The sequence below is a fragment of the Rhinoraja longicauda genome, unplaced genomic scaffold (genome assembly GCF_053455715.1).
Source record: "Rhinoraja longicauda isolate Sanriku21f unplaced genomic scaffold, sRhiLon1.1 Scf000120, whole genome shotgun sequence".
Taxonomy (NCBI): domain Eukaryota; kingdom Metazoa; phylum Chordata; class Chondrichthyes; order Rajiformes; family Arhynchobatidae; genus Rhinoraja; species Rhinoraja longicauda.
This window is the reverse complement of record NW_027601338.1, coordinates 90,852-107,500: the sequence shown is the minus strand read 5'-3', so window position 1 is coordinate 107,500 and position 16,649 is coordinate 90,852. Positions and strand designations below refer to the sequence as shown.

The 16,649-nt window shown below is 46.6% G+C and overlaps 1 protein-coding gene across 1 annotated transcript in view; it reads right to left on the bottom strand.

The window, feature by feature from the left end:
• LOC144590076 (NACHT, LRR and PYD domains-containing protein 3-like) overlaps positions 1 to 16,649 on the bottom strand; it is a 50,848-nt gene that overhangs the window by 7,177 nt on the left and 27,022 nt on the right. Inside the window, exons 4-7 of the mRNA XM_078394942.1 lie at positions 5,890 to 5,982; positions 3,769 to 3,935; positions 764 to 935; positions 598 to 663 (exon numbers count right to left, since the gene is read on the bottom strand). Of these exons, the coding sequence (XP_078251068.1) occupies positions 598 to 663; positions 764 to 935; positions 3,769 to 3,935; positions 5,890 to 5,982 (498 nt within the window). The remainder of the gene's footprint in view (positions 1 to 597; positions 664 to 763; positions 936 to 3,768; positions 3,936 to 5,889; positions 5,983 to 16,649) is intronic.

Sequence of the window (16,649 nt, the reverse complement as noted above, 5' to 3'; positions counted from 1 at the left end):
CACTGCCTTCTGAGGCGGAGAATTCCACAGATTTACAACTGTCTGAGTGAAAAAAAATGTCCGCATCTCCGTTCTAAATGGCCTACACCTTATTTTTAAACTGTGGCCCCTGCTTCTTGACTACCCCAACATTGGGAACATGTTTCCTGCCTCTAGCTTCTCCAATCCCATAATAATCTTATATGTTTCAATAAGATCCATTCTCATCCTTTCAAATTGCAGTGTATACAAGCTCAGTCGCTCCAGTCTTTCAAAATACGACAATCCCGCGATTGCTGGAAGTAACCTAGTAAACCTACGCTGCACTTGCTGCAAGAATGTTCTTCCTCAAATTTGGAGACATAAATTTGGTGTGGTCTCACTAGTACAACAGCAGAAGGACCTCTTTGCTCCTATACTCAACTCCTCTTGTCATGAAGGCCAACATGCCATTAGCTTTCTTCACTGCCTGCTGTACCTGCATGCTTACTTTCAGTCGAACAATTGCTTAAGGTTTGATCTTCTGATTTCCGATTCTGCAAAGCTCTGAACAAACAGTTTCAGTATTACATCAATTTTAACAAGTTATTGGTGTGAACTGTACATTTCAACACTCACCTTCCATATGAGAGGGTAAATCAGATAAACCACTGGTGATGTTCATGTACTCTTGTGGATCAGGACCTGTTCAAATCAAAGAGCATTCATTAAACCAGACTTGAATAACATTGTTAACACCAGTGTTCCAAAGTGATATTCAGTTCAGTGTGTTGATTTGCCGTACCGAGCTTCTGGATTTCTTTCAGTATTTTGTCCAGCTTTGGTAATTCATTCTGCATTTTCACAAAGGATTCCCACATCACCCGCCGGGCCCGGTTGCCTTTCTCCATCACCAGACTCAGGAAGATGGTCGAACAGTCACTCCGGTTTCTCTTGACCGCGAGCTCAGTGATATTCTGTGAAGAACAACAATTAATATATTGAGAAGTGAATGAGACAGTGCTAATGGGGGGGTATTAGCGATTCAGCAATGGGATACTCTGGTATTATTGAGCATAGAGGCAGGCATTGGTTTGCCTGTTCATACACCCATGACACTGGGCTAACCAACTGTGCACTCCCAGAGTCCTGACAGTGTGAAACGCGCTTCACACCTGGCAGTGTCCGAGAACACAGCAGAGTACAACACGGGAACAGGCCATTTAGGTCAACGATGGCTGTGTTGATATGGATGGGAAATTTATCCAATTCATTTTGGCCTCACATAGATAATATCCCACTAGAAATGGATGTGTCCAGTTCAGCCTGCATTGCTTCCTGCTCGGCATTTTGATGCTACTATGTTATTTCATCTACATTCTTACCCACTCTGAGCCCGCACCAAACTTCTTTCCACCTACCTCGACTCCATCCTATCCCCGCTGGTCAAATCCCTCCCCACCTACGTCCAAGACACCTCACATGCTCTCCATCTCCTCGATAACTTCCGGTTTGCTGGCCCCCACTCCCTCATCTTTACCATGGATGCCCAGTCACTCTACACTTCCATCCCCCACAAGGATGGTCTTGAAGCCCTCCGTTTCTTCCTCGACAGTAGAACCAGCCAATCCCCATCTAGTAACACTCTCCTCGGCCTGGCAGAGCTGATTCATACCCTTAACAACTTCTCCTTTGGCTCCTCCCACTTCCTCCAAACCAGAGGCGTAGCTATGGGCACTCGCATGGGCCCAGCTACGCCTGCCTCTTTTTCGGTACGTCGAACAATCCCTGTTCCAGACGTACACCGGCCCCATCCCCGAACTCTATCTCCGCTACATCGACGACTGCATTGGTGCCACCTCTTGTACCCATGCAGAACTCACTGACTTCATGCACTTCACTTCCAATTTCCATCCTGCTCTTAACTATACTTGGACTATCTCCGACATCTCCCTACCGTTTTTGGACCTCACCATCTCCATCACAGGAGACAGACTAGTCACTGACATCTACTACAAACCCACTGACTCCCACAGCTATCTGGACTACTACACCTCTTCCCACCCTGACTCCTGCAAAAAGTCTATCCCCTACTCCCAATTCCTCCGTCTACGCCGCATCTGCGCCCGGGATGAGGTGTTCCACACTAGGGCATCAGAGATGTCCTCATTCTTCAGGCAACGGGGCTTCCCCTCTACCATTATAGATGAGGCTCTCACTGGGACATCCTCTATATCCCACAGCTCCGCTCTTGCTCCCCCTCCCCCCATTCGTAACAAGGACAGAATCCCACTCGTTCTCACCTTCCACCCCATCAGCCAGCAAATCCAACAAATCATCCTGCAACATTTCCTTCCCCTACAACTGGACCCCACTACCGGCCACATCTTCCCATCTCCTCCCCTTTCTGTGTTCCGCAGAGACCGTTCCCTCCGTAACTCCCTGGTCCACTAGTCCCTTCGTACCCAAACCACCCCCTCCCCGGGCACTTTCCCCTGCAACCGCAGGAGATGCAACACCTGTCCATTTACCTCCCCCCTCAACTCCGTCCAAGGAACTAAACAGTCTTTCCAGGTGAGACAGAGGTCCACCTGCACCTCCACCAACTTCATTGATTGTATCCGCTGCTCTAGATGTCAATTTCGCTACATCGGCGAGACCAAACGCAGGCTCGGCGATCGTTTCACTCAACACCTTCGCTCAGTCCGCCTTAACCAACCTGATCTCCCGGTGGCTGAGCACTTCAACTCCCCCTCCCACTCCCAGTCTGACCTTTCTGTCATGGGCCTCCTCTAGTGTCATAGTGAGGCCCAGCGGAAATTGGAGGAACAGCACCTCATATTTCGCTTGGGCAACTTGCAGCTCAATGGTATGAACATTGACTTCTCCAACTTTAGATAGTTTCTGTCTCTCTCTTTTCCCCCTCCCCCCTCCCCAGTTCTCCCACTGTCTTCCAGTCTCCACCTATATACTTTCTTTGTCCCGCCCCCTGACATCCGTCTGAAAAAGGGTCTAGACCTGAAACGTCACCCATTCCCTCGCTCCTAGATGCTGCCTGACCTGCTGAGTTACTCCAGCATTTTGTGATACATTTGATTTGTGCAGCATCTGCAGTTATTTTGCTACACTCTGAGCCCGCATTCACTCATTGACCAGATAACTTTTTTATTTCTATACTTACCCCAGTTACACCCGATCAAAGACATCCCTCTCTTGCACATTTCCTGCAGCTCATCCCCTCCTTTAACTCGGCTCCTCTTCCCACAGATGCGCGCATAACTGACCTGCTGAATATTGTTTGTTGAGATTGTAGATTGAATGACAAGCGAACAGTTTAATGTCAGAGTAATTCAGCAGGTCAGGCAGTATCTCCAAAAACAGAGTTATTTAGTGCAGCACAGTATGTCCTTTTTTTGTAAACCAGGATCTTCAGTTCTTGTGCTTTTGCCTAATGCCCTCTGTGGTTTAATTAACTGAACTAAATGCGACCAATGAAACTGATGCCACATAAAACATGTTATCGTTTTTGATTCTAGTTTACAAGTTTACTGCTCCCTGACCGTTGTGCTAAGATGCATGTGTGGGAAGAACAGCTGGATCAGAATGGACAATTCTCAGAAGTTCCCATGTCACAGGTTTTATTCCTGATACCAGATCTACAGGACACAAACCGATCAGAGATTATTGCATTGTCCATTACATTGTTCAGCCCAGGGAGTGCGAGGTGAGTGAGACTGGCATTGGTCACTCTTCCCCAATGCCGTCAGTTCTGTGACGGGAAACAGAAGTGACCGTGATCCTTCCACTTACCACGTGTTCTTGTTTAGTGAAATGTCCCTCGGGTCTCATCATGAAGCTGAGACTTTCAACCCCTTCTTCAATCGCCTGTTTCAGTCTCTCCCGATAGAATTTTGTTAGTTGGAACAATTGGTACTCGTTCCACTGTGTCAGGAGCTCAGACAATGTAGGCGTCAGATCTGTGTATTCAAAGAGAGAAACAAAACATCATCTGAATAAGTACCCTTGGCTCTCGCTACAACAGCAACCCCCACCCTGAGTGTTCCAGGCTCCTAATGAGAATGATCCAAGAAGAATATCGGAATAAGACAATTTGCTGGAGGAACTCAGTGGGTCAACCATCATCTCTGGAGAATATTGTGGGTGACGTTTCAAGTCTGGATCTGTTTTTAGGCTGATTGTGGTGGCGGTGAGTGGGGAGAAATGTGGACAAGAGGAAGAACAGGTGAAAGACAGTAAGTAAGGTGGATACAGGTGAGGGGAGTTTTTGATAGGCTGATAATTGGGGAAAGGCCAGAGATGAAAAGACAGGTGTAAAACAAATGGAGTGAAGAGTTGCAAATTGTGCAGTGAGATGAATTCATGTAAGTGGAAAGGGAGGGGATGGGAGAAATTTGCGCGAGGAGCAAAAATGGTTAGCAACGGGAAAATCCACTAGGTTTTGGCAGATAAAGCGGAAGTGTTCGGCAAAACAGTCGCCGAGTCTATGCTTTGTCTCGCCAATTGCCAAACATTGCAACTCTTGTCCCATTGCCATAGCAACCTCTCTGTCCTTGGACACATGCTCACTGAAGAAACAGCACTTCACATTCCGCTTGGGTCGCCTTAAATCCAATGGTATGAACACTGAATTCCCCAAGATTAAGTAACAATCCAAACCGCACACCCGCCTTATTTCCGCCCACTCTCTCCAGTCTCGCACTGATTTCTCCCCTCCCCATTTCCTTCCTCCGATATTCCTTTCTTTATTTTCACAATCTCCAACACTCAGTCCTTCTGCTTAACATCTTGATGTTTCATCTCTAGCCTTTGTTCAACCAACTACCTATCAAAAAAACCCTCCTCAATAACATCCATCTCACTTGCCAGGCTTTGTGTTGCCGCACCTCTCTGCCAGCTTACGGCTAACTCTGCCATCAGTCTGAAGAATCGGGGAGGTTGAGGTAACATGTGAGCAGGGGAGAGATGGATAGCGTCTGAACCGAGGAGGATGTGACGGTGTGACCAGGGAACATGGGCCCCAGGGGGATGGGGCAGCGTTGGACACGGGAAGGGTGGGCACTGGGGGAGTGTGATCATCTCCATAGCCGGTGTTCAGACAGAGAACAGATCACAGCAAAAAAATGCACATTAAACGAATACACTGATGAAGAGGTGCAGATGCACTTATCGCTTGAGGCAACACTGTAGTTGATGCCAGCTAATCTTCCTAGGATTATCTTCCACATGCATGAACCACCCTGCTTTACTCCACTCTCTGTGGCCTCATGCTCCCTGGCTTCAATGGATACTTTGTCATGTGTACCCAAGTTCAGTGACCATCCTCCTGTACACGAGGATTAGGAGAAGAATTGATACACTATCTGTTATATAGAATAGATCAATGCACACAGTCTTTTACCCAGAGGAGGAGAATCAAGAAAGAAATGACATAGGATTCAGGTGGAGTAGGGGATTTTATGACAAAATCGGTACATGGATAGGATAGGTTTAGAGGGACATGGGTCTTACACAGGCTTGTGGGACTATAGTAGATCGGCCATGTTGTTTGACATGTCCAAGGTGAGCCTTTTTCCATACCGTATGCCTCTATGACTCTGAGGCACAACTTGACCATAATAACTCTAACAGTGCAGACTGCACAGAGTCCAAATACAAGAGTCGCCATGTTTTATGCGCCATCTTATACTCTTCAGTTTCTCAGAAAGCCTCTCCCCAGTCACTGCATGAATGCACATCTGAATCTTCAATGAGGATGACTCATCGCCTCAATGATCACTCCCTCTGTCCTTTCAATTACCGCTCTTTCTCAGTCCCTTCCTTCATCCCTTATCCTTCGGACCTGTCGACCATGCATTAGATGCAACCAGATATCAAGACAACATTTATATCTTGAAGAATTCTGCAACAAACCTGTGTACGTTCTTGTTGTTGGGGTCACTGGAGCCGCAGTCCTGTTTCCATCTTCAGCCAAGGTGTGGATAGGTATTACCATATTCTGCTGCTCTGCAGTAAACCGAATAATAATAGTGGGATTAAACAATGATTAACACAAGAAGGAAAAGATTGCAAAGTGAACTGTGAACTACAATCCACCACTATCAATAGACAATAGATAATAGATGCAGGAGGAGGCCATTCGGCCCTTCGAGCCAGCACCGCCATTCAATGTGATCATGGCTGATCATTCTCAATTAGTACCCCGCACCTGCCTTCTCCCCATACCCCCTGACTCCGCTATCCTTAAGAGCTCTATCTAGCTCTCTCTTGAATGCGTCCAGAGAATTGGCCTCCACTGCCTTCTGAGGCAGAGAATTCCACAGATTCACAACTCTCTGACTGAAAAAGTTTTTCCTCATCTCAGTTCTAAATGGCCTAATCCTTATTCTTAAACTGTGGCCCCTTGTTCTGGACTCCCCCAACATTGGGAACATTTTTCCTGCCTCTAACGTGTCCAACCCCTTAATAATCTTATACGTTTCGATAAGATCTCCTCTCATCCTTCTAAATTCCAGTGTATACAAGCCTAGTTGCTCCAGTCTTTCAACATATCACAGTCCCGCCATTCCGGGAATTAACCTAGTATACCTTCGCTGCACACCCTCATTAGCAAGAATATCCTTCCTCAAATTTGGAGACCAAAACTGCACACAGTACTCCAGGTGCGGTCTCACTAGGGCCCTGTACAATTGTAGAAGGACCTCTTTGCTCCTATACTCAACTCCTCTTGTTATGAAGGCCAACATGCCATTGGTTTTCTTCACTGCCTGCTGTACCTGCATGCTTCCTTTCAGTGATTGATGCACTAGGACACCCGGATCTGTTGCTAACTTGACACCATTCAGATAATACTCTGCCTTCCTATTCTTACCACCAAAGTGGATAACCTCACACTTATCCACATTAAACTGCATCAGCCATGCATCCGCCCACTCACACAACCTGTCCAAGACACCCTGCATCCTCATAGCATCTTCCTCACAGCTCACACTACCACCCAGCTTTGTATCATCTGCAAATTTGCTAATGGTACATTTAATCCCTTCATCCATGTCATTAATGTATATCGTAAATAGCTGCGGTACCCCACTAGTTACTGCCTGCCATTCTGAAAGGGACCCATTTATCCCCACTCTTTGCTTTCTGTCTGTCAACCAATTTTCTATCCATGTCAGTACCCTACCTCCAATAACATGTGCTCTAATTTTGCCCACTAATCTCCTATGTGGAACCTTGTCAAAGGCTTTCTGAAAGTCAATGTACACCACATCCACCGGCTCTCCCCTGTCAATTTTCTTAGTTACATCCTCAAAGAATTCCAGAAGATTAGTCAAGCATGATTTCCCCTTCGTAAATCCATGCTGATTCGGAACAATCCTGTTACTACTATCCGAATGCTCCGCAATTTCTTCTTTTATAATTGACTCCAGCATCTTCCCCACCACTGACGTCAGACTAACTGGTCTATAATTTCCCGTTTTCTCTCTCCCTCCTTTCTTAAAAAGTGGAACAACATTAGCTACCCTCCAATCCACAGGAACTGATCCAGAATGTATAGAACATTGCAAAATGATCACCAATGCGTCCACAATTTCTAGTGCCACCTCCTTAAGTACTCTGGGATGCAGACCATCAGGCCCTGGGGATTTATCAGCCTTCAGTCCCATTAGTCTACCCAACACCATTTCCTGCCTAATATGGATTTCCTTCAGTTCATCCGTCACCCTAGGATCTCTGGCCACTAGAACATCTGGGAGATTGCTTGTATCTTCCTTAGTGAAGACAGATCCAAAGTACCGGTTCAACTCATCTGCCATTTCCTTGTTCCCCATAATAAATTCCCCCGCTTCTGTCTTCAAGGGACCCACATTTGCCTTGACTATTTTTTTCCTCTTTACATACCTAAAAAAGCTTTTACTATCCTCCTTTATATTATTGGCTAGTTTACCCTCGTACCTCATCTTTTCTCCCCGTATTGCCTTCTTAGTCATCTTCTGTTGCTCTTTAAAAGAGTCACAATGCTCTGGATTACCACTCTTCTTTGCTTTGTTGTACTTCTGCTCTTTTATTTTTATGCTGTCCTTGACTTCCCTTGTCATCCATGGGTGCCTCTTACTCCCCTTGGAATCTTTCCTCCTCTTTGGGATAAATTGATCCTGCAACTTTTGCATTATTCCTAGGAATATCTGCCATTGCTGTTCCACCGTCTTCCATGCTAGGGCCTCCTTCCAGTTAATTCTGGCCAGCTCCTGTGGTGTTGGGGGTGAGAGCGGGTAGGTTTTGTGGGAGGGGGCATGGAATGTCAATATTGATCCAGAAACTAAACTGAATCAGACATTTCCATCCTGTGGCCTGGTGGTATAACAGTATTGAAATCTTGCACTGAGACTCGCTTTTTCACATTCAAACGTTTCCCCATGGACCATCAGGGGCATGTCAAGTGGTGTTGCAGCTCCGACACCATCCAGGATAACACTGACCACTTGACGGGCAGCCCATTCATTTTAATAAATGGGTCAATGTGTAGACCAATGCTGTAAAGGCCAGTGCTGGGCCTCCCTATATTACAACTTATCTTAATGACGCGGATGAAAGGACCACAGTTTAGCAGAGCACTTGAAAATATGGCACGCATATTGTTTGAAGCATCGAAATTGGCTGATTGAGCAACTAATAAAAAAGCAAGATCCAGCGAAGCGGCCTGTTGGGAATGGCTGTGTTGGTAGAGATGCTGTGTAGAGGGCAAGTGTGAGTCTTCAGCTCATGAGTCTTCGGCAAGGAGTCTGAGGAGAGGGGGCTGCAGATAAAGGTACAGTCTGTTGAACCTGCTGTTTAGCCAGTTGTGTGATCATCATATCATATCATATCATATATATACAGCCGGAAACAGGCCTTTTCGGCCCACCAAGTCCGTGCCGCCCAGCGATCCCCGTACATTAACACTATCCTACACCCACTAGGGACAATTTTTTTATTTTTTTTAATAACACTTTTACCCAGCCAATTAGCCTACATACCTGTACGTCTTTGGAGTGTGGGAGGAAACCGAAGATCTCGGAGAAAACCCACGCAGGTCACGGGGAGAACGTACAAACTCCTTACAGTGCAGCACCCGTAGTCAGGATCGAACCTGAGTCTCCAGCGCTGCATTCGCTGTAAAGCAGCAACTCTACCGCTGCGCTACCGTGCCGCCCTATTGGTGAGCTTGTTGGTTCTTATTTCAGTGCCACCAAGAGGCAGGTGGAATGATGCAACGTTCCTCCTGCAGCACCTGGGATGTCAGAGCAACTGCTCGTGTCGCTGGTGGCTAAACCCGTGGGAAATGTGTCCAGGTGCAGCTCCTTGCAGGCTGTATTTGGGAAATGGAGATGCAGATAGATGACCCCGGGATCATCTGAAAGACCTTTTGGACAAAACTAACAGTGAGGTGGTCATGCTCAAACACCAGGATGAATGGAGGTGGGTGACCCCCAGGACCATTAGTTAGCAAAGGGTGAAGGTGGCCATTCCCCTTCAAAACACGTAACAGTTTTGGAGACTGTTAGGGGATGACCCGTCAGGGAAGAGCAGTAGTATCAGCAGGATGAGGCTCCATATATGGCAAAGCCATAGTGGTAGGATATACATCTGTTGGGGAGAGGGGAGAGTGGTGGACAGGAGATTCCGTGGAAGCAATCGAGACTCCTGTATTGTGTATTGCTTTCTGGTGCCAGGGTCCAGGATGATTTGGAGCGGCTACGTGATATTCTCAAGGGGGAGAGTGAGGAGCCAGAAGTCACTGTGCATGTTGGTACAAATGACATAGGATGTTCAGAAAGATTTAAAAATACAGGGCAGTGATCTCCGTAGTACTGCTTGTGCTCCGTGCTAGTGAGTGTAGGAACAGGGAAAACAAGGACAGGTGAATGCATGGCAATGGAGCTGATGCAGGGATTCATACTTTTGTACAACTGAGATTTCTTCTGGGGCAGACGTGACCTGTACAAGAGGGATGAGTTGCAGCTGAACCTGAAGGGAACGCCAATATCCTGAGCGGCAGCTCCCAGTCTCCATCACAAGAAATAGACCACTGACTGATGTCTATTACAAACCCACTGACTGCCACAACTATCTCGACTATACGTCTTCCCCCCTTGCTTCCTGCTTTGAGTCCATCCCCTTCTCCCAAATCCTCCGTCTACGCCGCATCTGCGCCCAAGATGACGTGTTCCATACTAGAACATCTGAGATGTCCTCAGTTTAGGGAACGGGGATTCCCCTCTCCCATCATAGATGAGGCCCTGACTCGTATCTCCTCGGTACCCCGCAGCTCCGCCCTTGCCCCCCCCTTCCTATTCGCAACAGAGACAGAGTCCTCCTCGTCCTTACCTTCCACCCCATCAGCCGTCACATACAGCACATAATCCTCCAACATTTCCGCCACCTACAATGATATCCCCACCACTAGCCACATTTTCCCATCTCCACGCCTTGCCACCTTCCGCAGAGGCTGTTCCCTTCGCAACTCCCTGGTTAACTTATCCCTTCCCACCCAAACCACCCCCTCCCAGGTACCTTCCGCTGCAACCGTACAAGATGCAACACCTGTCGCGATACCTCCTCCCTCGACTCAATAGACAATAGACAATAGACAATAGGTGCAGGAGTAGGCCATTCAGCCCTTCGAGCCAGCACCGCCATTCAATCCGATCATGGCTGATCACTCTCAATCAGTACCCCGTTCCTGCCTTCTCCCCATACCCCCTCACTCCGCTATCCTTAAGAGCTCTATCCAGCTCTCTCTTGAAAGCATCCAACGAACTGGCCTCCACTGCCTTCTGAGGCAGAGAATTCCACACCTTCACCACTCTCTGACTGAAAAAGTTCTTCCTCATCTCCGTTCTAAATGGCCTACCCCTTATTCTTAAACTGTGGCCCCTTGTTCTGGACTCCCCCAACATTGGGAACATGTTTCCTGCCTCTAATGTGTCCAATCCCCTAATTATCTTATATGTTTCAATAAGATCCCCCCTCATCCTTCTAAATTCCAGTGTATACAAGCCCAATCGCTCCAGCCTTTCAACATACAACAGTCCCGCCATTCCGGGAATTAACCTAGTGAACCTACGCTGCACGCCCTCCATAGCAAGAATATCCTTCCTCAAATTTGGAGACCAAAACTGCACACAGTACTCCAGGTGCGGTCTCACCAGGGCCCGGTACAACTGTAGAAGGACTTCTTTGCTCCTATACTCAACTCCTCTTGTTACGAAGGCCAACATTCCATTGGCTTTCTTCACTGCCTGCTGTACCTGCATGCTTCCTTTCATTGACTGATGCACTAGGACACCCAGATCTCGTTGAACACCCCCTCCTCCTAACTTGACACCATTCAGATAATAATTTGCCTTTCTATTCTTACTTCCAAAGTGAATAACCTCACACTTATCTACATTAAACTGCATCTGCCATGTATCCGCCCACTCACACAACCTGTCCAAGTCACCCTGCAGCCTTATTGCATCTTCCTCACAATTCACACTACCCCCCAGCTTAGTATCATCTGCAAATTTGCTAATGGTACTTTTAATCCCTTCGTCTAAGTCATTAATGTATATCGTAAATAGCTGGGTTCCCAGCACCGAACCTTGCGGTACCCCACTGGTCACTGCCTGCCATTCCGAAAGGGCCCCACTTATCCCCACTCTTTGCTTTCTGTCTGTCAACCAATTTTCTATCCATGTCAGTACCCTACCCCCAATACCATGTGCCCTAATTTTGCCCACTAATCTCCTATGTGGGACCTTGTCGAAGGCTTTCTGAAAGTCGAGGTACACCACATCCACTGACTCTCCCCTGTCAATTTTCCTAGTTACATCCTCAAAAAATTCCAGATTTGTCAAGCATGATTTCCCCTTCGTAAATCCATGCTGACTTGGAATGATCCCATTACTGCTATCCAAATGCACAGTAATTTCGTCTTTTATAATTGACTCCAGCATCTTCCCCACCACTGATGTCAGACTAACTGGTCTATAATTACCCGTTTTCTCTCTCCCTCCTTTCTTAAAAAGTGGGATAACATTTGCTATCCTCCAATCCACAGGAACTGATCCTGAATCTATAGAACATTGAAAAATGATCTCCAATGCTTCCACTATTTCTAGAGCCACCTCCTTAAGTACCCTGGGATGCAGACCATCAGGCCCTGGGGATTTATCTGCCTTCAGTCCCATCAGTCTACCCAAAATCATTTCCTGCCTAATGAGGATTTCCTTCAGTTCCTCCATCACCCTAGGTTCTCCGGCCCCTAGAACATTTGGGAGATTGTGTGTATCTTCCTCAGTGAAGACAGATCCAAAGTAACGGTTTAACTCATCTGCCATTTCTTTGTTCCCCATAATAAATTCCCCTGTTTCTGTCTTCAAGGGACCCACATTTGCCTTGAATATTTTTTTCCTCTTCACGTACCTAAAAAAACTTTTGCTATCCTCCTTTATATTATTGGCTAGTTTACCCTCGTACCTCATCTTTTCTCCCCGTATTGCCTTTTTAGTTAACTTTTGTTGCTCTTTAAAAGAGTCCCAATCCTCTGTCTTCCCACTCTTCTTTGCTATGTTATACTTCCTCTCCTTAATTTTTATGCTGTCCCTGACTTCCCTTGTCAGCCACAGGTGTCTCTTACTCCCCTTAGAGTCTTTCCACCTCTTTGGAATAAATTGATCCTGCAACCTCTGCATTATTCCCAGGAATACCTGCCATTGCTGTTCTACCGTCTTCCCTGCTAGGGCCTCCTTCCAGTCAATTTTGGCAAGCTTCTGCCTCATGCCTCTGTAATCCCCTTTGCTATACTGTAATACCGACACTTCCGATTTTCCCTTCTGCCTTTCCATTTGCAGAGTAAAACTTATCATGTTGTGATCACTGCCTCCTAATGGTTCTTTTACCTCTAGTCCCCTTATCAGATCAGGATCATTACACAACACTAAATCCAGAATTGCCTTCTCCCTGGTACAAGCTGTTCTAAGAATCCATCTCAAAGGCACTCTACAAACTCTCTTTCCTGGGGTCCATTTCCAACCTGGTTTTCCCAGTCTACCTGCATGTTGAAATCTCCCATAACCACCGTAGTATTACATTTTTGACATGCCAATTTTATCTCCTGATTCAACTTGCACCCTATGTCGAGGCTACTGTTTGGTGGCCTACAGATAACTCCCATTAGGGTCTTTTTACCCTTACAATTTCTCATTTCTATCCATACTGATTCAACATCTCCTGATTCTATGTCACCCCTTGCAAGGGAATGAATATCATTCCTTACCATCAGAGCAACCCCACCCCCTCTGCCCACCTGTCTGTCTTTTCTATACGTTGTGTACCCCTGAAAATTCAGTTCCCAGCCCTGGTCCTCTTGTAGCCATGTCTCAGTGATCCCTACAACATCATACTTGCCCATGACTAACTGAGCCTCAAGCTCATCCACTTTATTTTTTATACTACGCGCATTTAAGTACAACACTTTAACTTCTGTATTCACCTCCCCTCTCACATCGGTCACAATTGACCCTGCCCTTAATTTCTTTTCCCCTCTAGAACTTCTGTTCCCATTCTTCCGAGAGTCTTTTGCAATATCTCCTGTATTCCCTTTTTTTTTACCTCATCTTCATATTCACAATTTGTCAACCCCTCCCCCCCCACTACTTAGTTTAAAGCCACAGGTGTCACACTAGCAAACCTGCCTGCCAGAATGTATGGGGGGGAGGGGTTGACAAATTGTGAATATGAAGAGGGATTTCTTCCCTCTGCCCAGGGATTTCGACAGTCCTTTCAGGTTAGGCAAAAGTTAATTTGCACCTCATCCAAACTTATCTACTGTATCCGTTGTTTCGGGAAACAAAAACTGCAGATGCTGGTTTAAATCGAAGATAAACACAAAATACTGGAGTAAGTCAGCGGGTCAGGCAGCAACTCAGGAAAGAAGGAATGGGTGACGTTTCGGGTCGAGACCCTCTTCAGATTGTTGTCAGGGGAGGGAGTGGGACAAAGATAGGATGTAGTCGGAGACAGGAAGCCTAGTAGGTGAACTGGGAAGGGGAGGGGATAGAGAGGGGAAGCAGGGACTACCTGAAGTGGAAGAAGACAATGTTCATACCGCTGGGGTATAAACTGCCCAAGCGAAAGATGAGGTGCTGTTCCTCCAATTGCCCATATTTTTGTCTTTCTTCGGTTTAAACCAGCATCTGCAGTTCCTTCTTACACATCCTGACCGGCAGTTTGCTGCAGCTATGTGGGTGGATCGACGCTAGATTGGTTGAAGGGCGAGATCCAATGCATGACTGAGGCAGATGAGAAACAGGAGGCGAACTTTCAGAGAAAGTTCAGTTGACAAAATAGGCATGACAGCGAGCCAGGAAGGGCTACATGATTGTATTGCAATTATTAATGTTAGGCTGATGAGCTGAGGGTGTGAATAGGTGTGTGCAACTGGGATGCTATGTTGACTGTTAGGCGATGACTCGTCAGGGAAGAGCAGTAATATTAGGCAGGAGGAAGCATCGTGCCTGGAAGACCCATCGTGGTGGGATTACCATAAGTTTGGGGGGTGGGGGTGGACAATATAGATGTGACTACAAGCGAGGGAGGGCTGTTTGATTGAATTGCAATTATTTTGTAATGTTGTATCCATTACAGAAATCTGGCTAAGTGGGACAGGACAGGCAGCTTAATGTTCCAGGATGTAGCGAGTGAGGTGAGGGCGAAAGAGGACTTTATTGATTAGGAAGAATTTTGCGGCAGTAGACCGAGATGATATGGCTCATGTCGGCGAAACCAAGCGCAGGCTCGGCGATCGCTTCGCTGAACACCTGCGCTCGGTCCGCATTAACCAAACTGATCTCCCGGCGGCCGAGCACTTCAACTCCCCCTCCCATTCCCAGTCTGACCTTTCTGTCATGGGCCTCCTCCAGTGCCATAGTGAGGCCCACTGGAAATTGGAGGAACAGCACCTCATATGTCGCCTGGGCAGTTTGCAGCCCAGTGGTATGAACATCGACTTCTCCAACTTTCCCTCCTCCTTCCCAGATCTCCTATATCCTTCCTTTGTCCCGCCCCCCTGACATCAGTCTGAAGAAGGGTCTCGACCCGAAACGTCACCCATTCCTTCTCTCCCGAGATGCTGCCTGACCTGCTGCATTACTCCAGCATTTGTGAATAAATTGATATGGCTCATGGTTCGTTCAAGTCAGTCTGTATTGGTGGAGCGATTAACTAAAAAGGTGCTGATCACCTTGATGGGTATGTGAATTGCTGGGGGAGGGGGGTGGGCGGGGGGAAATAGTCAGCGGTAATTGGAGGAGCGCAAATGCCAAGAGATTACAGGTAGCTAAACGGCTAATAAGGTAGTCATTTTGGGGGATTTTGACTTTCTAAATATATTTATAAATTCCAAATATTTGCTGTCAAAGCAACATCCGGAAATTGGGATGCTTTGAAAAATGTTGTGACAAGAGTTCAAGGCATGCATGCTCATATTAAAGAGAATGGCAAGGCAAGTGGGAGCATTGAAGCTTGCATGATGAGAGAATCTGAGGCTCTGGTCAGGGAAACGCAGGCAGCTTGGGATCAATCTAGGAACGTGGGATTAAGTCTATTCCCAGAAGAGTTTTGGGAATTGAGGAGCATACCAAAGGAGGAAATCAGGCGGGTATACAGGGATCAAGAGGTAGCCCTGGCAGATAATATTAAGGGAGATTCAAAGTTCTAATTTATATTAAGGGAAATAGGGCCCTTTAGAAACCAAAGCGGTCATCTCAGTGTGTAGCCACAGGAGATGTACAACGTTCTTATTGAGTATTTTACCTCTGTGTTTAATGTTGAGCAATATGCGTAAAGCAGGGAACGTGGGAAAATTAATGGAAGTGTCGAGAACAGTCTATATTACTGTCGAGGAGGTGCTGAATACCTTAAGGTGTATGAAGGTGGATACATCTCCAGGGTCTGATCAGTTATGTCCGAGGTCAGTGTGGGAAGGTAGACTAGAAATTGTAGGTGCCTTGGCTCAGCTATACGAATGATCATTAGATGCAGGTAAGGTGCTGGGCGGGGAGGGGGGGTAGCAATGCCATGTCTGCATTTAAGAGGGGCTGCAAGGTCAACCATGGGAAGTATAGACCAGTGAACCTAACGTCTGTGGTAGGCAAATTACTGGAGAATATTGAGGGGAACGATATATCCATATTGGGATTGATAAGACTGATTGCGGAGAGTTAGCATAGCTTTGTACATTGGAGATCATGTCTCACAAATCTGATTGAATTTTCTGAAGTAACTTAAAAGATTGATAAGGGAAAAGCCGTAGACTTTACATATGGACTTCAGAGCATTTGGTAACGTTCTACATGATAGACTGCTTTGGAAGGTTTCATCGCAAGTGATCCAGGGAGAGCTAGGTGACTGGATAAAGAATTGACTGTAATAGGAAGCGGAGGGTGACGATGAAAGTTTGTTTTTCAGACTGCAGGCCTGTGACTGGTAGTGTTCCCCAGGGATCGTTGCTGGCCCCATTGCTGTTTGTGGATTATCTCAAAGATTTGGATGAGTACACAAGACATGATTAGTACGATAGTTATCAAGTGTTGCAATGGGGCCTTCATCCGTTGGGCTGAGGAATGTTGAATGGAGTTTAATACAGA